General features: G+C 33.5%; 1 protein-coding gene across 7 annotated transcripts; it reads left to right on the top strand.

The window, feature by feature from the left end:
• Positions 1-1,715: 1,715 nt before the first annotated feature.
• Positions 1,716-22,870, top strand: osbp (oxysterol binding protein). Of its 7 annotated transcripts, none has more exons than XM_051136737.1 (18): positions 2,772-2,942; positions 7,587-7,795; positions 7,888-8,044; positions 9,060-9,171; positions 9,292-9,490; positions 10,784-10,898; positions 11,071-11,134; positions 12,076-12,243; positions 12,327-12,572; positions 12,667-12,787; positions 13,157-13,260; positions 15,401-15,496; positions 15,662-15,849; positions 17,398-17,627; positions 17,757-17,795; positions 19,477-19,524; positions 20,102-20,140; positions 22,161-22,870. In XM_051136737.1, exons 1-18 carry the CDS (start codon positions 2,809-2,811, stop codon positions 22,301-22,303), a joined length of 2,412 nt encoding a protein of 803 aa, XP_050992694.1. In that variant the 5' UTR covers positions 2,772-2,808; the 3' UTR covers positions 22,304-22,870. The 7 variants fall into 7 exon arrangements, with proteins under 7 accessions (XP_050993096.1, XP_050992694.1, XP_050992607.1 ...); XM_051136650.1 differs by having other exon boundaries at positions 17,398-17,648; XM_051136819.1 differs by lacking the exon at positions 17,757-17,795 and having other exon boundaries at positions 11,074-11,134; positions 17,398-17,648.
• Positions 22,871-23,712: the final 842 nt, after the last annotated feature.

Here is a 23,712-nt window from a genome sequence, read left to right as displayed (position 1 = left end):
CAGAAATCATTCTAATATGTTAATTTGCTGTTCAAAAACCATTCTTATTATTATATTATTATATTTATTATTATTATATTTAATGACATATATGATGTTACAAATGCTTTCAGATAAATGCTGTTCTTCTATTCATCAAAGAAACCTGAAAAAATTCTACTCAGCTGTTTTAATAATAAAATATTAATAATAATAAATGTTTTTGAGCAGCAAATCAGCATATTAGAATAATTTCTGAAGAGTGACACTGAAGACTGGAAAAATGATGCTGAAAATTCAGCTTTGAAAGCACAATAAATTACATTTTAAAAAATATTCAAATAAAAAGCAGTTGTTATAGCTAGTACAAATAAGAAGAGACTTTAAAAAAAACATTAAAAATATTACTGCTCAAAAACTTTTGACTGTATGTCAATTAACCCCCTTAAACGTCTGATTTTAATTAGATTATTTGTAAGCAATTATTTTAGTTTTATTTAACTAATTATATTTACTTTTTTCTCATTCAATTAATGCTGCTTGGATTTATTGTGTTGGTGTTTAACAATGATAATAACTGGTTGTTAAAGAGGTTTAGTGTTTCAGTGTACACTACCAGTCAAAAGATTTTTAATGTTTTTTTAAGTCTCTTCTGCTCACCAAGCTTGTAATATTTGATCCAAAATACAGCAAAAGCAGTAATATTGTGATTTTTTTTTTTACTATTTAAAATAACTGCTTTCTATTTGAATATATTTTACAATTTTCAGCCTTCAGTGTCACATGATCCTTCAGAAATCATTCTAATATCCTAATTTGCTGTTCAAAAGCCATTATTATTATTATATTATTATATTTATTACTATTATATTTAATGACATTTATGATGTTACAAATGCTTTCAGTAAATGCTGTTCTTCTATTCATCAAAGAAACCTGAAAAAAATCTACTCAGCTGTTTTAATAATAATAATAATAATAATAAATGCTTCTTAAGCAGCAAATCAGCATATTAGAATAATTTCTGAAGAGTGACACTAAAGACTGGAAAAATGATGCTGAAAATTCAGCTTTGAAAGCACAGTAAATTACATTTTAAAATATATTCAAATAAAAAGCAGTTCTTATAACTAGTACAAATAAGAAAAGACAAAAAAAAATATTACTGCTCAAAAACTTTTGACTGTATGTCAATTAACCCCCTTAAACGTCTGATTTTATTTAAGTAGATTATTTGTAAGCAATTATTTTAGTTTTATTTAACTAATTATATTTACTTTTTTCTCATTCAATGAATGCTGCTTGGATTTATTGTGCTGGTGTTTAACAATAATAATAACTGGTTGTTAAAGAGGTTTAGTAGAGTTGAAAAAAAATTAAAAATGCTACGTTGCATGGCAACCGTAAACAGCCTGCAATTAGATAATGAACAAAATTACTCGGAAGAACTGTTTATTCCGGTTATTATGAATAATACATGCAGGCTAGATGATTGTTGAACATTTGTAGGCCTATTTCTGTCATATTACTGCTGACACCGTTTTATAAAAGCAACAAACCACTCAAAGTCATGCATAAAACAGTATTAACTAACTGTATCAACGGGGGCAGCTTTATTGATTAAGAATTTTACAATATTTACCTCACTTAATCCCTAAAACAAATCCCATTTGAACTGAAATGTCATTAACGAGCAAGTCTAATGATTTCCGCACACGCACTGATCAGAATCAAGACGGTATCTGTTTTGTGTGAAAGGGGAAAGATGCAATAATGTGACTTTTATGCGAGTTGTGTGGAGTAAGTCACTCCTGTGATCTCATGTCACTGACTTCCTTCTTCAGAGGGGATCATTGAGAGATCAGGTAAGAGCTGGTCAGCACCCACAACACACTTTTTAAATCATTTCAGCATTGGGGATTTCATATTTCCATGTTTTGACATGTCGCTTTGCGTTATTTTCCATTGGTTTCATCTGATGTTATGCACGAATTGACGGGATTTCTGTCATTCCACACAGCTTGAAGGTTAGCACAGGCTAGTTAGCTTCAGTTTAACACACATTTCCCCGCACGCTGATATTATTAAAGAGACTTTGGAGGATAAACGCGCATTTGAGAGGCTTATAGTTGATTTGTCATCACGTAAGTGCTTTATTTACAGATTTTTTGGCGTTTTTGACTTTCAGCGTTCATGTCTCGCGATAGCGCGTCAGTTTTATTAGCCGTTAGCTGAATTAGCCGTCAAAGTCATTTTACGTTTATGCACATGCGTGTAAGCAAACTGGGCTTTTAATAAAACATTAAGAGTGTTTATATTGCATATCATGGCGGTTGGAGTAAAGTTTGTCGTTTTAACGTCGTTTAGACTCGTAACTGTGTGTGAATGACTCCTACATACAGGCCTCGTTTATCTAAACAAAGTTTAAAATAGATCAAGATGTGTTTGATTTCATTTATTACGCTCGTAAACGCTGCTAATTATGGAGTTTTGGTTTAATTCGTGTTTGTAGATGTCACAAAGTGGGTTCACAGAGTGACACGTAGGCGAAACGAGCCCATTGACATGATATCCACTGAGTATAACACGTTTCAGCCTTGATGTGGAAGATTTGGGCTGTGTTTCAAAACCTAGTGCGGCTGTCAACCCCCAAAATGCTGTCTAGGTGGGGAACAACACAACTTGGGTGTGTACGTAAACAACTGCGCAAGAGAAAGTCTTGTCCATCAAGGTGTGTGAATCACACAGGCATAGGTGTCAACTAACTCATTTAACTCTTTGTGTTCATCCAGACCCCCGTCAGACACTGTGAAGCCACGGGCTGTCGTGATGTCGGAGCCCAAAGCGCCCACCCCGGCCCCTGGGGACACCTATAAAGGCTGGCTCTTCAAATGGACTAATTACATCAAGGGATACCAAAGGCGATGGTTTGTCCTGAGCAATGGCTTGCTGTCTTACTACAGGTGAGTTTGTGGCATGTTTTTGTTGTTTAACCACTTGTCGGCACAAAAAAAGTTATCATCTATCGTTTCTGTCAGACAGCTGGTCTCCCAATGGTTGATGGGAACGTCTGATGTCCTAATGAACCCTTTGTGATGCTGTCAAGTGTTCTTTGGCCTTTCACCAATATCTGATAAGGTGCAAAGAGTCAGATAGTAAAATAACTTGATATTCTTGGTATGGCAAGCATGGATTTTGCTTTTTCTCATGCAAACCCCTTAAACTTATGCATATAAACTTTACCATATTTTTTTGCTTTTTTGATGAGGTCTTAAATCACTGCACTGAATGGACCAGTGTTATTTTAGTATTATTTATATACTATTACAGTTTTTATTAATATTTCAAAATTAGAATTTATTTTAATATTTACAATTTTTGGTTTAAATTTAGTTGCATTTTTAGGAATTTTGTAATGTGCTTTGGTCATTTTTTTATCATTATTATTATTACTTTTTTATTGATAAGTTTTAAAAATTTTATCTTGTTTTTTTTTTTTTTGTTTTTAGTTATTTAATTTACAGTTAGTTACTTTGGTGCTCCAACTTACTGAAATACCCAAAATAAAAGTTTATGATGTAATATTTATATTTATTTTAGATTTCAGCTTTCCTTTCAACAGTTTTAATAGTTTTAGTTATCGATAATAACCCTAGAATGGATGCTAAATGGGCAAAAAAAAACCTCAACACTTTCTGGTGTTTGTCTGTCTGTAAGATGATGCCGTTTTACGTAATTAGATTTGAGTTGGAGTTGATCTGGTGGTGAAGCTGCATTCATCTCATTGCGCTTTGTCAATTATTAATACTGCATGTGAGGGCGTGCAAGAGCACCCGCATGTCTGTCTGTTTGCTTGTGCGATTCTTACTGTTTGCTCAACAGTTTGAGATGAGGGGATAACACATTCTTTAAAATCCACCCTCGTCATCTAATGTTTAAATGTATGATAAAACAGCAAGGTCCAACGCCTCAGCAGTTGGCTAGTGAGAGTATGTGCTTTATTTTTGACTGCTTTGCTTGTGTTGTAATTGTTTCTTGAATGCGGAAATGAAATGTAAACGTCATTAAATAAATACGGTGTTGAATGTGCACCAAAGCAAATAAAAAAAGATCTGTTTTACATCAGTAAAAATATATTCAGGTCAAGCTGAAAATGAGCAAAAAATGATGTGTGTGTGGTGTTGAAACATCCTATTTCCAAAGAAGTTTAAAGAAATATATGCGGTCTATTATTAAACATTTGGTAATGTAATATTTGACAATGCTTACTGGCACTTTGTGAATGGATAAAGCGGCATTAAAAAGACTGCTTATTTAAAGGAAGTTAATACTTTTATTCAGCAAGGATGCAAATTGATCAAAGGTGACAGTAAAAGCATTTATAATGCTGTTCTTTTAAACTTTCTATTAATCAGTGAAACCTGAAAAAATGTTGTATGATTTCCACAAAAATATTAAGCAGTTATTTTCAACATTGATAACAAGACATGTTTTTAAGCACCAGGTCAGCATGTTAAAATGATTTCTGAAGGATCATGTGACACTGAAGACTGGAGTAATGATGCTGAAAATTCAGTTTTGCGTTACAAGAAATGTAAAATGTATTCAAATAGAAAACATTTGTTTTATATGCAATAATATTTCATGAATATTACTGTTTTTAAATGCATTTTTGATCAAATAAATGCAGCAGAGAAGTAAATAAAAAAAAAAAAAAATTATAAAAAATTAAAAAAAAAAAAAAAAGAAACTTGTAAAATTGTAAAAATCTTACTAACCCAGCTTTTGGACTTGTGCATGTGAGTAAAACCATGAAATTCTGATCACATTTGGCTTTGCATTACTTTTTAATGTAGTAACTGCTAATAAATGTTAAATATAATTCCATACATAAATATTATTACATAGAAAATATTTTATTAAATATTCATCTTGCAGTACTGAATTTCGGTTGAAACTGAGATGCTTGTCTAATAAACCCAGAAGTGCATTGCATAAACAGTTTGATGTTATTAAATATAGCAGGAAGTGCATTGCATTTGTCATAAAATATAAAATGTTTGCACAAAATAACTCGGTAACAACCCACTCATTGTGTGTAATGCAGTTTTAAGGCATTAAGTACTTCTTCCAACATCAGCCTGTGAATATTGAATACTAAAATTGTTCTTTGTGATCTCTATGATGTAATTTTTAAAAATCCATATCCGTTAATCATAATCAAGAAAAGTCATGGAAATGCATGAGTCAAACAGTGTGTCAAGCTTTACTGTAGCACTACGGTGTAAATAAAAGACACAAGTGCCCATTGTGATTGACTGAGTGAGTTTGGGTCACGTGACGGTCTTAACAGGTCATCTCTGTTCAGGAGGATCACACGCTTGACTTAAGGCTTGATTTCAGCACTTCCTCTGGCCCTGCAGGCAGACCTCAATGGTTTCACGTCATTCTAATTGTGTGTGTGTGTGTGTGTGTGTGTGTGAAAGATTCATCAAGAAATGTAGAGGGCGAGTAAGAGATTTCACAGTTTCACGGGTTACAGGCTCAGGTCTGTTGTGCCTCTGTGAAATCGCCTGGCATCGGTCTTGTGCCATGTCGTAGCCCGTCCAAACTGGTCCTGCCTCATTTTTTCCTGCCGAGTATGAAAACCCTGGAAGTGGTGATTCATCAGTGTTGGCAAATTACAGTTAGAGATGGAAACTCTATTTATATTTTATATATTTGATACTGTTTACATATTAACTACTGTTTTTTTACTGCTCATTTTTATAAAATACAACAGTGTATTTTACTGTTATTTGCAAAAGCAGTCAAAATGTTTTTTCATGTTTTTAAAGTATACTCTTCTGCTCACCAAGCCTGCATTTATTTGATCCAAAATACTGCAAAAACAGTAATATTGTGAAATATTTAAAATATATAAAATAACTGCTTTCTATTTTAATATATTTTAAAATGTAATTTATCCCTGTGATCAAAGCTAAATTTTCAGTTTCATTACTCCAGTCTTCAGTGTCACATGATCCTTCAGAAATTGTTCTAATCATTCTGATTTGCTGCTTAAGAAACATTTTTATTATTATTGTTATCATCAATATTGTTTAAAACAGTCGAGTACCTTTTTCCAGGATTCTTTGATTTTGATTCTTTGAGCTTTTTATAACACTATACCATTCAAAAGTAGTCAGTATCTGTAGGGGGGAAAGAGATTATAGAAATGAGTACTTTTATTTAACAAGAATGGTTTAATTTGATTAAAAGTGATGATAAAGACATTTATAATGTTACAAAATAATTCTATTTCATATAAATGCTTTTCTTCTGAGCTTTATCAAAGAAAACTTGAAAAAATTCTACTCAGCTATTTACAACTCTTTTCAGTTTTCAACTGGAGTAATGGTGCTTAAAATTCAGCTTTAAATCACAGGAATTAATTGCATTTTAAAATATATTTAAATAGAAAACTGTTATTTTAAATAGTAAAAAATATTTCCAAATTGTTCTGTTTTTGCTGTACTTTGGATCAAATAAATAAATGCAGGCTTGGTGAGCAGAAGAGATAAAAAAAAAAATCATTAAATTAAAAAATCATCTTAGTGTCCAAATACTTTTGACTGGTAGTGTATATACTATTATAGTATAATATTTTTGGTTTTAGCCTTTTTGTATGTGCTTTAGTCATTTTTATTATTTTGTTGTTGTTGTTGTTGTTTTTTTACATTTTTAGCTTTAATATGTTTTTATTTTAGACTTAGTAATTTAAGTACTTCAGCTTATTTTTGTTTCAGTTTCTTAACAGTTTTAGTTAACAATAAAAACACTGCTAGATACAAACTTTTAGCCATGAGCACTGAGGTTAAGAATTGATATCTACTTCTGTATAAGCCACAAATCATATTTTTGCTTTCATAAAGTTTGCTAATTATATTTTTTCCTCTTACACTCTCCAACAACTTGCCTCTTTATGAATATAAATAGAGTTTATTGAATGTCAATAAATTTTTATATATTGCATTTTGTATTTGCAATTGAAGTTTTACAGTCCATAGCTTTATATCGTTTACAGTTGTTTGTCATTTGGTTTATACATCTTGGTGCTGCTTGGTTTAGTTCATGGCTCAGAAATGTTTATTAAGGTCAATATTTTTCGGTGTATCTGCCAAGACAGTAAACATGAGGCTCTTTTTCAGTCTGATACCAGATACTGTGATACAACGTGTTACTGCTGCTATCTTCTGTCACATAAATGCTCAAGAGTGAAAGAAACTCTAGCTGACGGCATTTCTCGAATGCTTGCCTTTCAGTGCTAATTCATGAATATTGCATCAGACGCTGAAAAACAGCTGTCAGGGGGCTTTTGTTCAAGTTTTTACTCTGAGTTTAGACAGAACCTCATGAATGCTCCTCTAGCCTCACAAAACCAGCCACTGACTGTCATTATGAACTCTGAAACACATTGCATCTTATGCTGGCCACCTGTTTAACGAGGAAGAGGCATCATGTAAACTGAAAACCTTATTTGAATCTAAAATAGGATATAACTCTGACCAAATAAAGCATTTTATCTTAAACACATCATCTTATCTCCATCGCTTTTGCTATTCCAGGACCCAGGCTGAGATGGGTCACACATGTCGGGGCACCATAAACCTGGCCACGGCCAATATCGCGGTGGAGGATTCATGCAATTTTGTCATCTCTAATGGGGGCACGCAGACGTATCACCTGAAGGCCAGCTCGGAGGTGGAACGGCAGCGGTGGATCACAGCACTGGAGCTGGCCAAAGCCAAAGCTTTCCGCATGCAGGCTGAGTCAGGTTAGTCGGAAAGGAAACCACATTTGAGAATAGCACGGAAATGCACGCTTTGGGGTTTCTGTTTGACGGTTTTCGTTCCTCTTTTTCTGCAGATGATTCTGGGGATGACTCCACTCCTCCAGCGGCAGGTCAGGGCGCAGGCTCGCGCAACTCAGAGGTGCAGTCCACCCTCCGGACGCTGGGCAGCAAGGTGGAGGATCTCAGCACCTGCAACGACCTCATCGCCAAACACGGCTCTGCTCTTCAGCGGTCAGTCCAACATTTTTTCTAACACACTTGACTAAATTTATGGCTTTCAAGACATTAATAACCTTTGCCTGAAATGTATTTATTATATATTCTTTATATAATATGAAAATATAAATTGTGTTATTGTTATTTTACTATTATTATTATTATATGTCAAAATTTCAATCAATGTGTTTTTGTATTAAGTCAGTATTATTTTAATGCGTATATATTATTTACCAATAACTATTATTATACTATTTATATCTGTCGTTAAAATAGATTTATATATTATTTATATTGTTAATATTTTCATTTAGCTTTTATTGTTATATTTTCACTTCATTAATTTTAGTTTAAGTAATTTTGTTCCTTTTGTCATTTTTAGTTTTTAATTTCTATTTAGCTTTTTATTATAATATGAATTTATTATTATTATTATTACTTTATTATTATTATGCAATAATTTATCAGTGTATTTTTGTATTATGTTAGTATTATTTTAATTATTTTAATTATATATTTTTACAATTTATTGTTGTCATACTATTTATATCTATAATTAAAAAAGTTATACGTTAATATAATTATTTTTGTATATTATTTATATTGTTAATATTTTGATTTAGCTTTTATTGTTATATTTTCGCTTCATTCATTTTAGTTAAAGTTTTGGTAATTTTGTTGTTCCTTTGTCATTTTTATTTTGGATTTTTTTCTATTTAGCTATTTATTATATAATTTATATAATGAATGTGTTTTTTATTTTACAATTATTATTATCTCATAATTTACTAATGTATTTTTTTTTTTTGTATTAATTCAATGTTTATATATTATTTACAAATTATTATTATTATTATACTATTTATATCTATAATTAAAATAATTATATTTATTTATTTATGCTATTCATATTTTGATTTAGCATTTATTGTTTTTTTTATTTAGCTATTTATTATATGTTATTTGAATAATATGAATATAATTTTATAAATAGTAATTTTGTTGTTCTTTTTCTTATGCTTTCTTTCAGGTCCTTATCTGAGCTGGAGGGCGTTCGGCTTGGAGGAGAGACGAGTGAAAAGATTCGACAGGTGACGGAGCGAGCCACTCTCTTCCGCATCACCTCCAACGCCATGATCAACGTAAGACCAAGCAATACATTTGCTTTACAGAAAACTCACTACATCATTCACTTGTGGTTTTCAGCTTGGCACCACAGTTAAACGTATTCTTAACGATGCTTTAATAATCTGATAAACCAGGCCTGTCGGGACTTCCTGGCGTTGGCTCAGGCTCACAGTAAGCGCTGGCAGAAAGCCCTACAGGCCGAGAGAGAGCAGAGAGTGCGACTGGAGGAGACACTGGAGCAGCTCGCCAAACAACACAACCATCTGGAGAGAGCCTTCAGAGGAGCGACCGTACTGCCTCCTTCCCAGAGCAACCCTGCTATAGACAGCAAAGGTACAATACAGCTGACACAAAAAGAAGAGGTGTCAAAAAAAATATATAGAGACAGATTTCTAGTAGTGTCTGACTCATAAATGACTTTTGTAAGCAATTCATTTTAAATGAATTTGTCAAGAGAAAATAGCAGTTAAATTTCTAAAAAGTTACCCCGTTCAAAAGTTTACGTATGCTTGATTCTTAATTCTGTGTTGTTACCTGAATGATCCACAGCTGTGTTGTTTTTTTGTTTTTTTTAGTGATAGTTGTTCTGGAGTCCCTTGTTTGTCCTAAACAGTTAAACTGCCTGCTGTTCTATAAAAAAATCCTTCAGGTTCTACAAATTCTTTGGTTTTTCAGCATTTTTGTGTATTTAAACCCTTTCCTAGAAAGACTGTGTGATTTTTAGATCCATCTTTTCACACTGAGGACAACTGAGAGACTCATATGCAACTATTACAGAAGGTTCAAACGCCCACTGATGCTTCAGAAGGAAACGTGATGCATTAAGAGCCAGGGGTGAAAACTTTTGCAATTTGAAGGTAAATGTTACTTATTTTGTCTTCTGGGGAAACATGTAAGTATCTTCTGTAGATTCTGAAGGGCAGTACTAAATGAAAAAAATATGAGATTTAGGCAAAGTAAAAAAAAAATGTACACATCTCTGTTCTGTTCAAAAGTTATTCAAAAGCTCTTAATGCATTGTTTTTTCTTCTGGAGCATCAGTGAGTGTTTGAACCTTCTGTAATAGTTGCATATGAGTCCCTCAGTTGTCCTTAGTTTGAAAAGATGGATCTCAAAATCATACAGTCCTTGTTTGAAAAGGTTCAAATACTCAGAAATGCTGAAAAACCAAAGAATTTGTGGAACGTGAAGGATTTTTCTGAAGAACAGCGGACACTTTGGTAACATAATATTTGCAGATTCCGCAAGGTGTATGTAAACTTTCGACTTCAACTGTGTGTCTTTGCTAGCGTTTTTGATCAATTTAATGCATGCTTGCTTAATAAAAGTATTAATGTATTTTAAAAAGTATCAATTTAGTAGTGTATTTTACAACATTTTAATAACAAAGTTCTTTTAAAAATGTTTTGGTAATGCAAATGAGTCATTAAATCAGATGTTTGAATCAATTTAAATTTAAACCATTACAATATTCAAAGTATTCCTTAGTTTTTAATTTGTCAGCCAATTCCCTGTAAACACTGATCATTTTAACTCATTACTATATTTTTAAACTCTGGCAATACATTTGGATATAACATACCGATGTCCTGTATATATTTTATTTCCTGTTTTCTTGTCCTGTAGGCCCAGTTCCAGGAAAGGGCGACGCCAGTGACGAGGACGAGGAGAATGAATTCTTCGACGCGTGTGAGGACGTTCAAGAGTTTATCACTGTACCAGCAGACCCCAAATACCACAGGTCTGTTTGTACTGCCTCGCTCCTGTCATATACTCACATCCCTCTCTGTCCCTTAACTCTTCTCATATGAGTGTTACTGGACCTAAGTGTGTGTCCTCTGCCTTCCCTTCCCCTTCCTTCTCTCTGTCTCTTACTCTCTGGCTCTCTCATACGCTCTTTGCATTTGTCTCAGGAGATCCGGCAGCAATGTCAGCGGAATCAGTAGCGAGCTGGGAATGGACGACGGAACGACGTCGGTAAGGCTTTACGTTCATAGCGTTTAAGTACACTGGCAGAATAATCATGATTTTACATTTTTTTGGAAAGAAATCTCTTAAGCTTACCAAGGCTCATTTATTTATTTATTATTTATTAATGATGCTGAAAATTCAGCTTTGCATCACAGGATTAAAATATGTTTTAAATATATTCATACATTTTAAAATGTATTTAAACAGAAAATGGTTCTTTTAATCTGTAAAAATATTTAACAGTTTTACTGTTTTTTTTTTGTTTGTTTTTTTTTTTATCAAATAAATGCAGCTTAAGAAACTTCTTAGGCTCTTCAAGGCTCATTTATTTGACAAAATGCAGCAAAATCAGCATATTACAATGATTTCTGAAAGATCATGTGACACTGAGGACTGGAGTAATGATGCTGAAAATTCAGCTTTGCATCACAGAAATAAATTACATTTTGAAATATATTCAAACAGAAAACAGTTCTATTAATCTGTAAAAATATTTAACAGTTTTACTGTTATTTACTGTATTTTTTATCAAATAAATGCAGCCTTGGAAACCTTAAGAAACCTCTTAGTCTCACCAAGGCTCATTTATTTGACCAAAATAAAGTAAAATCAGCATATTAGAATGATTTCTGATGGAGCATGTGACCAATGAAGACTGGAGTAATGATGCTGAAAATTCAGTTTTGCATCACAGGAATAAATTGCATTTTAAAATATATTTAAATAGATGACAGTTCTTTTAATCTGTAAAAATATTTAACAATTTTACTGTTATTTACTGTATTTTTTGATCACATAAATGCAGCCTTGGTGAGACGACTTTCTGAAACATTAAAAATTGTAATTGTTCCAAACTTTTGACCACCCTTGTATGAGAGCCAAATTTGATTACACGTCATGTCTATATGTCAAAAAAGTACTAAAGGTGTTGTTTTTGTCTTTCACAGCTAGACGAGCAGTCTCTGGCATCCAATCCCGAATCTCCTCAGTCCCAGGAAGTAGTGCCTGTGAGAAAGAGGCGGACCCGAATCCCAGATAAACCAAATTACTCTCTCAATCTGTGGAGCATCATGAAGAACTGTATTGGAAAAGAACTCTCCAAAATCCCTATGCCTGTACGCCTATCCGTACCTTTACAAGAATGCAAAACAGCCCAGATTCATTGCATTGGTTTTCAGCTCTTCCTTTCTTTTTACAGGTGAACTTCAACGAGCCCCTGTCCATGCTGCAGCGTCTCTCCGAGGATCTGGAGTACTACGAGCTGCTGGACCGGGCCGCCAAGTGCCAGAGCTCCCTGGAGCAAATGTGCTACGTGGCAGCTTTCACCGTTTCCTCTTACTCCACTACAGTTCACCGCACGGGCAAACCTTTCAACCCTCTGCTAGGAGAGACATTTGAGCTGGACCGTGTGCAGGAGAGCGGCTACAGGTCCCTCTGTGAGCAGGTGAGCCTTTGTTTAGCCTGAGATAGGGGAAGAACTGAATTGCAGTGAATTGTGTTTGATATCAATCGGTTCTTCTTTCCGTGTCTGTCTTCAGGTAAGTCATCACCCTCCGGCTGCGGCCCATCACGCGATCTCCGAGCGAGGCTGGACCCTGAGACAGGAGATCGCTCTGGCCAGCAAGTTCAGAGGAAAATATCTTTCCATCATGCCCCTGGGTAACTATTTATAGCATTTTTGACCTTATCACAATGTTTAAGCTTTAAAATAGTATGTGCAGCTTTAATTTAACAGGGAAGAGTTTTCCCATTAGTTCCTTTTAATAAAAACAAGCATATTATAAAACAGGAAGCGTAATGCAAAAAACCATTAGAAACATAATGTTGAGTGCAATTAAAAAAAAAAACACTTAATCACTTAACTATGAACTTGTTCCACTAACATTTGATATCCGCAAAGTGTCAAATGCATTTTAAAATACATTTATGTAAAATTTTGTTCATATGAAAGAGATTTTAAATGTCTTATTCGTACATACATTTATGTCTTTAAGCAAGAGTTTACACACTCGTTGTTTGTTTTTCCAGGTTCTATTCACTGTATCTTTGAGAAGAGCAACAATCACTACACCTGGAAGAAAGTCACAACCACAGTGCACAATATCATTGTCGGGAAACTCTGGATAGATCAGGTCAGAACACAGTCTACTTATTTACACATGTATATTTTATATTATTAGCATTAGTCTGTCTTTTACGTCGTTTGTGTCTGTTACAAAATCAACTGATGAACTTGTCAGTGGATAATGCTAATTTCTTTTTAAGTTATTATTTTGTAAATGTTGTTAGGGTTGGGTTAGACCCCAAATAAAAATGTGGTTTATTTAATTTCAGCAGTTTTTAGTACATCCCATTTGCTTACATCATTTAAATTACATTATTTATATAGCATCCTTATCACTCATTAGGGGCTTTCGCACTAGAGGAACCTTTTCATAATTCCTGGAACTACTGACGGACGTTCTTGGCCAGGAACTAGGAACAGTTCAAGGTCTAGGAACTGCGTTTAGGGGAACTAAATTAGCTCCTACTTCAGAGGGAGGGTCTAAAACAGTTCTATGGGAACTACCAGTTATATAAGTGTATGCTGATTGGCCAAATGGATATGTAACAACGGCTACCAGGCATTTTAAAAAAGCCATGTAATAATATTTACTCCACTCCACATGGATAATAGCATTTAGCTATCTGTTGTCTGCAGCGTTGTGTTTTTTTTCTCAGCCTTGATGTTATGTAATGCTGCAGGTTGACATAGATTTAGTCAGATTTTCTTGCTTTTTAAATCACAGAAATTGTCTCCATTATCATGAAACCCACAACACACAATAAAAAAAGCTCTGATCACGGCATCCTCCATTTGCCGGTTGTTGACGTTTGTAAATGCTGCGAATCAAGATGTCGCTGTTGGTCACTTCAGAGTTCCTGCTGCCGGTGCGAATGCAACCAGGAAAACGAGCGGAGAAATTGATTCTCTAGGAACCACCATGCTGGCTAGTTCCTAAAACTATGTGGTGCAAAAGCACCTATTTTTTGTCCATTTAATTTTCCCCCAAATCATTAGCCTTACTGGTGGTTTTATGAGATACATTTGCATTATGTAAACCCAGGGCTCTATGCTTACTTTTCTTTTTAGGAGCACCTTCTAATCAAAAATCAGCTTTCCCATTACAAGGTGATATTTGACTCCTTAAAGTGATTTATAGGGGAATTCTGTTTTTTCCTTTGTATTTGCATTTTTCTAACTTTATTAAAAGTATGTCATCTTTTATGTCAAACTTAAAAAAAAAAAAAAAAAACAAAAAAAAAAAAATTTATAAGCTTTTAAAATTTCTAAGTAATAAGAATATGTTACCAGTCAAATGAAATTAGTATTAGTATGTAACAAATTTAATTTGTACTACAGAGATGGCACAGAAGAACACAAAAGTGGCTTGTAGGTGTATTATCATATGTTTAATGAGGCTCAGTGTTGGCATGAATGCAGTTAAATTCATAAGCTCATGTTGAGATTAATGTTTTAAATATAACATTTTGAATATAGAAATGATTTAAATAACTAAAAAGATACTTTAAAAATGAAACTCAAACTGCCAGTAGATGGCGGCAAGTCACTGATTTAAATACGTTCATTTATTTGATTCGTTCGAATGGCTGATTTCATTCATGAATGGAGAAATTGAATCATTGACTCACTAGATTCATTCAAAATGCACGTTTATTCATAAACGAAACTCCGCTGTGTTTAATTGGAGATGCGCAGCGGCTCAATTGTGACTTTTCAAACTATTTTTGATGACAAAATAGAGCAAAATCCGGCAATAGTGTTATAGTCAAGACAATGTAAGTCACTTAATATCAACTTCTTGTTTATTTAACTGTTGTATTAAATCAATATCTCATTTACAAACTCCCTTAAAAACCATTAAAAGCTGTCACTCATCTTAGTTCATCACAATCTCACAAAGTTCCATTATAATCAACGAAGCTGTCTACACTGCACAGTCAATCTCTTGTTTACACTTTCTCTACTCTTTGTTTGTGAATGGATTGGTGAGATATGTTTATGATACATTACTCAATGTTGCAAAAACACATCGAAACTTTTGAATCTCCCCTCAGCGCAAACACAAATATGCAGATCGGTCAGTCACACTTGTGCTCCTAAACATTTTTTCAAAGTGGTCACACTGTAGAGCCGTGAAACCTATAGAGTGGCATTTCATTAAATTTATAGGCTCAATTGTGTGTCTCTGTCTTTCTCTCCGGATTCAGTCAGGAGAAATAGATGTTGTGAATCACAGAACGGGCGACCGCTGTCATCTCAAATTCGCCCCGTACAGCTACTTCTCCCGAGACGTGGCCAGAAAGGTGAGTCAGCAGCTGTTCCACTGACTTCTTTCTCCCAGAATGCAGACGTGTCAGTTTTTTTCCCCTTTCATTCGTCACCCTCTGCAGCTTTTCATGTTCTTTTTGCCCGTTCTGTAATTTATGTCTGCTTTCGCTTCCTTCTTGTGCAATGCCTCTCTCTGTAAGGTCACGGGGGTGGTGACGGATAAGGATGGGAAAGCGCACTATGTTCTGTCCGGGACGTGGGACGAGAAGATGGAATGCTCTCGTGTGATGCAAAGCAGCAGAGGAGGAGAAAACGGGGCCGACGGACGACAGAAAACCGTCTATCAGACGCTTAAAGCCAAAGAGCTGTGGAGGAAGACTCCGCTGCCGTAAGATATTCCTTGACATGCATAATTAAAGGAATATTTCATAAGTTAAGATCAGTCGATAGCATTTGTCCCTCCAAAGTGAACTGGGCCAATCTGTAATCGTTAATTGTACAGCCACAAAATGTGAGCACAGTGAGCGTAAACATAAAAAACAACAAAAAAAATGCACAAGCTGCTGATATCTTCCCTTAAACTAGTAATAAGAGCAATTCATGAATCTGTTTTAAATCTGTTAGAAGGTCTCCTCTTACTTTTGAGCCAAGATAAAAGCTGTTATTTCATGTTTGAAAGCAAAGAAATTAAGACAGACTTAAATATTAATTTTACTGTTGTTCTGTCAAATAAATAAATTATTAATAATATTAACAATAACAATTTTAAAACAATTTAAAATAAAATTTTAGTATAAAATAATAATCATCGTCATTAAAATTATTTCATTATTTTTATTATTATTAAATACAGCTTTTTTACAGTATAGTAGTATTATTACAGGTTATATTTCTTAAATCTTTTACAATAAAATTAAATTAAAAACACATTTTTAAATGGTTGATAAAAAAAATTTGATTGAAAATGATTATTATTTTATACTCTGTTGTTGTTGTTGTTATTGTTATTTATAAAGTTTTTTTTTGTTTATTATTATCATTATTATTAAATACAGCTTTTTTACAGTACAGTAGTATTATTGGAAGTTATATTTCTCAGATTTTTTACAATGATTAAAAATAAAGTTAAAATTAAAAACGAACGATTTTAAAACAATTCAAAATAATGATTTGGAATTTGACTTATTATTTTATACTCTATTATTATTATTATTATTATGTTTACAATTAAATATTAAAAATTAAAATAAAATAAAAACAATTTTAAAACAATTAAAAATAAGATTTTGAAGGATGATGATTATTATTGTTATTTTATACTTAATTTTTTACATATTATTATTATTATTATTATTATTATTATTATTATTATTAAATACAGCTTTTTACAATAGTTTTTTTTTACAATTAAATATTAAAAATGAAATTAAAATTAATTAAAAACAAACAATTTTATTATTGTATTATTGCAAGTAAAAAAAAAAATGTTTTTTATAATTAATTATATAATTAAATATAATTAGATAAAACAGTTATATATTTAAAATAAACTGAAAATTAAAAACAAACAATTTTAAAACAATCAAAAATAAAATATTTTGAATGACAAAAATTGAATATTATTTTATACTCAAATATAAAATCAAAAAAAGTGTTTTCTGTGGTTATTAGAACATTATACCACATATGCTGTCAGTTTAACTTGTATTAACCCAAAAATATTCCTTTAATTGCTGAATATTAATTAGAATACATCCAAGGAAAGTTACAAAGCAATTGCCATTACATAATTAATATTCATGAGTAATTGGGGCTGTGACTTAGTATTTAGTGCATGTTCTCTGGCACGTCGTGTTGTGGTACTCAAGTATGAATTAAACTGGAATTTCTGGATCTCTCCTTAATTTCCTGTCCTTTCTCTCTCTGTGTTGTGTAGGGAAGGCGCTGAAAACATGTACTACTTCTCGACCCTGGCCTTGACATTGAACGAGCAGGAGGAGGGCGTCGCTCCCACGGATAGCAGGAGGCGTCCGGACCAACGTCTGATGGAACAGGGCCGCTGGGAGGAGGCCAACGCTGAGAAACAAAGACTGGAGGAGAAGCAGCGCACAGCCCGCCGAGAGAGGGAGCGAGAGGCCAACCGCGCCACCAACCCTTCAGAAGAGGGTAAGGAGCCAGCGGACGGGGGTAAAGTCTCCTTTTATTTGTCATTCTGCTCATCTCTCCTCGTTTCTTCCGCCTTCTCGGCGTCTCTCGTTTACTCCCGTCTGTCTGTCTCTCTGTCTTTCCCTCAAGCTCTCATTGAGGACTCCATATCTGACTCGCCTCTAAAAAGCAAGTACTCCTGTTCTACTTCCTCTTTCTCTACTCTTTTTAACTGTCATCTTCTACGTTTCTCCCATCTCACACACACAAACACACATGCAGACACTGTAATAGTGCTTATTTGCATGACATTAAAGGAATAGTTCACCTAAAAATGAACATTTTGTCATTTTATTCCAAATCTGTATGACGTTTCTTGATTTAATTTTCTTGTGTAGCGCTTTTCCATATAGTAAGTGAATGAAAGGGACTAAAAAAAAAGTTGGAAATAACAGCTTCAAACTGTTATTTTAATTGATTGTATTATTCATTTTAGTAAGTGTGATTTAATTTTTTATTTTTTTTTAATACAGTATTATTGCAAGTTATATTTCTTTTTTATAATTAATAATACTAAAAATAAATATATTTACATACCAATAAAAACAAACAATTTTAAAACAATTAAAAATAAAATATTTTGAATGATATTATGATGATTTTTAGTAAGTTTTTTTTGATTGTTTGAGTTTTTTTTATTTTAAAGATTCAGTTTAAGTTTCTGTAATTTTGTTGTGTTTTTGATGGTTTTATTTTTTTTTTAAATGTCTACTTTTTTTTTTTAGTTATGTTTATTTTTAGTAATTTTAGTCCTTAACAAAAAAATTAAATACAGCTTTTTTTTTACAGTACAGTAGTATTATTGCAAGTAGTATTTCTTTAATTTTTTTAATTTTTTTTTTATTAATTTTAAATATAACTAAATAAAATTTAAATTAAAAACAAACGATTTTAAAACAATGAAAAATGAAAGATTATGAATGACTATATTTTGATTAATTTTAGTAAGTGTAGTTTTTAAGTTACATTTTTTAAGTTTTAGTTTAAGTTTCTGTATTTTGTTGTTTTTTTTTTACCTTTAGTTATTTTTAATTGTAGTAATTTTAGTACTTAACTAAAATTAAATACAGTTGTTGTTTTTTTTATAGTACAGTAGTATTATTGAAAGTTATGTCTTAGATTTTTTATAATTAATAATGAATTGAATTAAATATAATTAAAAACGAACAATTTTAAAACAATTAAAGCTAAAAGATTTTAAATGACTATATTATGATGAATTTTTGTAAGTATAAATTTTAAGTTTCATTTTTTATTTTTAAGTTTCAGTTTAAGTTTCTGTAATTTTTGGTGTTTTGTTGTTTTTATGTTTTTTTTTTTTTTTTTTTTTTTTTTTTTTTTTTTTTTACCTTTAGTTATAGTAAATTGAGTACTTAACTAAAATGATCATAAATAGAGATTTTGCCTTGACAACTAACTGAAATTTAAGTTTTAACATTTATTTTATTTCAGTTAATGTACTTTTTTAAAAATAGTTTTAGATAATGCTAATAACATTGGCTCCAAAAAGACAAACAAGTGCTATAAAAGTAGTAGCACACTAGTTTTGTAATACTTTGGTCATGTTTTTCGTCAAAAACTGGCCATTTATGATCCACGCATACAAGAAAGAGTCATATCAAGGTTTGGAACAATATAAAGGTGAGTCAGTGATGACAAGACCTTTATTTTTGGGTGAACTGCCCCTTTAATATCCAGGATCACTTTCCCCGCCTCCATTATGCCATTCACTCATTGTATTCTTTCTTTTTTGTCTTAATTTGCATCCCCCTTTTTAATTTTTGGCTGCTCGTCTCTCAACTCTGATCAGCTGAAGAAGTCGAGATTGCCAGTGAGCCTTCTGAGACCACTTACAAAAGCAAGTACCATCCCATCCCTCTCTCCTAATCACTCTTGTTACTTATATTTATCATCCAATCATCTTCACTTTCCATCTGTCTGTCTCTCTGTCAGCTGACACAGATGAAACTTCCTCCGATCTTTCGCTATCAAGCAAGTAGCAGAATCAACACAGACTATAGCTGTGTAGTGTAGTTTAGTCATTTTAGGCTGTTTTCACACTTGGTTTGATTGCTTAGTCCTGACCTAAGTTCAGTTTCACCCCTTCTTTTCTGATTGTCCATCTTCTAGATTGCATTCGCATTGAGGACATTTAGGTGTAAAAAAAAACGCTGTTAGATAGAAATGAGCAGAACAATAGAAAGTTATTTGAATTAATTCTTGCATCATGCATATTTAAGTGTAAGCATTTTTAAATCAGACGTCCACTAGTGGGCAGTGTAAATGCATAAACTGCAGTAGTATAGAGAGCGTCATAAACGCAGTCAGTGTTGAAGTCAATTCATTTCTTCAGTTCAGTTCTCCCGTGCATGCTAACATCTCTCACTCCTCTTCTCTTTGCCTGCGTCCCTCCATCTTCATCTCTGCTTTTGCAGCTGAAACACTGCATGGTTCACACCCGCCAGCATACTCAAGCAAGTACCACACTCGCTTAATTGACACAGAGATATATGCATAATATGAATATTTTAACTATTGCAATGCACATACAGCTTATACACTGATTGTCACATAAAATTGCACACTATCATACACTTCCACACACATGCATCATGTTATACATTATAAAACATGGGGTCAAACTTTGAGTTGTGGATTTGTGAGCTGATGGATGAGACACTCATTGTCTCGTTATCTGCTCTGTGTCGCTCTAGTGGAGGGTCCTTATGGAGCTCCGGTCAAAAGCAAGTAACATCCACCCAAAACCCTTCCAGCCCCTCCATCGCTCACATCTAATAGAGCTAGGCGGTATGATCAAGCGGAATATTGCAGTTAAACAATTTAATTGACATGTCATGCCATTCAAATCCAGTGTGAACATGTAGATTGTTTACAATATGTGCAGTTGAGTTGAGTTCAAAAGTTTACGTACACCTTGCGGAATCTACAAAATGTTAATTTTTACCAAAATAAGAGGGATTATACAAAATGCATGTTATATTTTATTTAGTACTGACCTGAATAAGATATTTCACATAAAAGACATTTACGTGTAGTCCACAAGAGAAAATAGTAGTTGAAATTATAAAAATGACCCTGTTCAAAAGTTACGCTTGATTCTTGACACTGTTTTGTTACCTGAATGATCCACAAATTCTTTGGTTTTTCAGCATTTTTGTGTATTTGAACCCTTTTCAGCAATGACTGTATGATTATAAGATCATCTTTTCACACTGAGGACAACTGAGGGACTCATATGCAACTATTACAGTAGGTTCAAACACTCACTGATGCTCCTGAAGGAAAAACCGTGCATTAAGAGTTGGGGGTGAAAACTTTTGGAATTTGACGATCAGGATAAATTTAACTTATTTTGTCCTCTAGAAAAAATGTAAGTATCTTCTGTAGCCTCTGAAGGGCAGTACTAAATGAAAAAAAATATGAGATTTAAGCAAAATGACAACAATGTACACATCTTCATTCTGTTCAAAAGTTTTCACCCCCGGCTCTTAATGCATTGTGTTTCCTTCTGGAGCATCAGTGAGTGTTTGAACCTTCTGTAATAGTTGCATATGAGTTCCTCAGTTGTCCTCAGTGTGAAAAGATGGATCTTATAATAATACAGTCATTGTTGGAAAGGGTTCAAATACACAAAAATGCTGAAAAACCAAAGAATTTGTGGGATCTAAAGGATTTTTCTGATGAGTAGCAGGCAGTTTAACTGCTCAGGACAAACAAGGAACTCATGAACAACTATCACTAAACAAAAAAAAGGTGTGGATCGTTCAGGTAACAACACAGTTTTAAGAATCAAGCATATGTAAACTTTTTTTATAAATTCAACTTATTTTCTCTTGCGGACTATATGTAAACATCTTTTATGTGAAATAGCTTATTCAGGTCAGTACTAAATAAAAACTAACATGCATTTTGTATGATCCCTCTTATTTTGGTCAAATAATTAACAATTTGCAGATTCTGCAAAGTGTATGTAAACTTTTGACCTCAACTGTATCTTTTTATTCATGTGCAGAATTTATTCATGAGCATTATGTAATGCATATCATCAATTGTCAGCAAAAATAACTGCACTGTTATGTATCCTCCCATTATTGTAATATAAAGTTTTATCATATAACTTGGACTGTGATATAAAATGCTGGTCATGCCGTCCACCTCTACCAATATTTGTTCCTTTTTTCACTTTATTATTTTTCCTCCTGAGTTGACCATGTGCCTATCTTAGCTGTTGTTTATCATCCTGTTGTGTGAATACAGAAAGCAAGATGTGTTGAATCAGAGATTGTAGCTGATTGTACAAGTATAGATGTAATAGTTTAGTCATCGTTTGTTTTGTTAGCTGTATTTGAAATAGTTCCTAATAGCATTGTAGAAAAGACGACTATTGATTTACTTAAATCCTCGTATCTGCTGTTCTCTAATGAAGTGACTATTTGTTTGCTTTTGCGTGTACTTGTTCTTATCTTCGATCAGGTGGTCACCAGGACAACTACAGGCCCATGTGGTTCGAGCGGCAGGTTGACCCGAAGACAGGAGAGCCCACGCACATCTACAGAGGAGGATACTGGGAGGCCAAGGAGCAGGGCAGCTGGGACTCCTGCCCAGATATCTTCTGATCCCAATCACGCACATGCCCCACGATGCCCTCACTGTTTCCCGGAAAAAAAAAAAAAAAACAAAATCACCCCTTCTCTTTTCCCGTATCGTAGTATATTGAGCCACACGTCCTCTCTTTCGCCAGCCGTGCTCTACTCAGTGGACAATAAGGGACACTTGTCCGGGAACGTCCTCCCACCACCATCCACTGTGTGTCTCTCTCTATTCTCCTCGTGTTCACGGGATTATTAATGCATAGGTTTCATGGTTCAGTAAACGCTAGCGTTAGGTAAAAAAAGAACGTATCCTTCCGAATCCCTTTCCCGCTCCACACGTCTTCCTCAAGCTGTGGACGTCACATCCTTAAACACCCGGGGGATATGAAGGCCTGTTTGCTCATGAGCGTGTGTGAGAGTTTAGAGAAGCGCTGTAATTGCTTTTTCTTTGCATTGAGCGTGTTTGTGTGAGAGATGTAGTTTAAGAGCTCGCCTTGGTTTGTGGATTTTAAAAGAGTAGTTCGCACAAATATAAAAGATCTGTCATTGCTTATTCGCCACCCTATTTCTTTTCCAAAACAAGCTTTTTTTCATTAATGTTAGCACACAACATGCGTCAAGCACTAAAATACACAATTAAAGTACCATCAAAGTACAATGTGATTAAGGCGCTATGATTCCTTCTGAATCTATACCATAGTTTTCTACGAGGAATTCTCCACTTGTTCAACTGGAATGCCAATTACGCCAATTAAGTTTTTGAGACAAAACCATCAAACTGCACTATTGTTTTTTTTAACTCTTCAGAAGCTAGATGTCAGAGCTTTGGCAGATTGGTACATTTTTGTTTATAATGTGAATTTCTAATGTAAGTTTCAGTCTTTTCCCTCAGAGTAAGCCAATGCGTTACTTAAAATATAATGTAAAAGTCATATTTATCACTTTTATGGTGCTTTTAAGATATTATTTTCGTTAGTTTTGGAGCTTTGCAGTCTAGAAACTGATCTACAGAAAAAAAAACCACCATAAAAAGTATCATGAAAGTAATCTATGAGATTTGAGATGTTATATTCTTTCAGAACCGATACAGTAGTTTTGCGCATGAAATTTTCCACTGGTAACTGGTAGAGCAGTTACAACACAAGGACCATTGGCGTTTTTGAGCCAACAACTGTCAAACCACACATATTTGAAACCGTTGGCAAATAAGATTTCAGAGCTTTGGCAGATTGGCAGCGGATGATGTAAATTTTGGTCTTTTCCCTCATAACAAGCCATTGTATTGATAGGTACTTGACAGGTAACTCACAAGTCATATTTATCACTTTTATGGTGCTTTTAAGTCATTATTTTGGTCAGTTTTGGAGCTTTTACAGCCTATAAACTGTTCTACAGGGAAAAAAACACCATACAAAGTATCATGAAATTAGTCT

Source organism: Labeo rohita, chromosome 1 (genome assembly GCF_022985175.1).
Source record: "Labeo rohita strain BAU-BD-2019 chromosome 1, IGBB_LRoh.1.0, whole genome shotgun sequence".
Classification (NCBI taxonomy): Eukaryota; Metazoa; Chordata; class Actinopteri; order Cypriniformes; family Cyprinidae; genus Labeo; species Labeo rohita.
This window is presented reverse-complemented; position numbering and strand designations above follow the sequence as displayed.

Excerpts from the sequence above, each read along its gene's own strand:
- osbp (XM_051136650.1), top strand. The coding sequence starts at position 2,809 with ATGTCGGAGCCCAAAGCGCCCACCCCGGCCCCTGGGGACACCTATAAA. Across the intron at positions 9,491-10,783 it reads CCCTGCTATAGACAGCAAAG|GCCCAGTTCCAGGAAAGGGC; the intron begins GTACAATACAGC and ends CTTGTCCTGTAG. Across the intron at positions 13,261-15,400 it reads GGAAACTCTGGATAGATCAG|TCAGGAGAAATAGATGTTGT; the intron begins GTCAGAACACAG and ends CTCCGGATTCAG.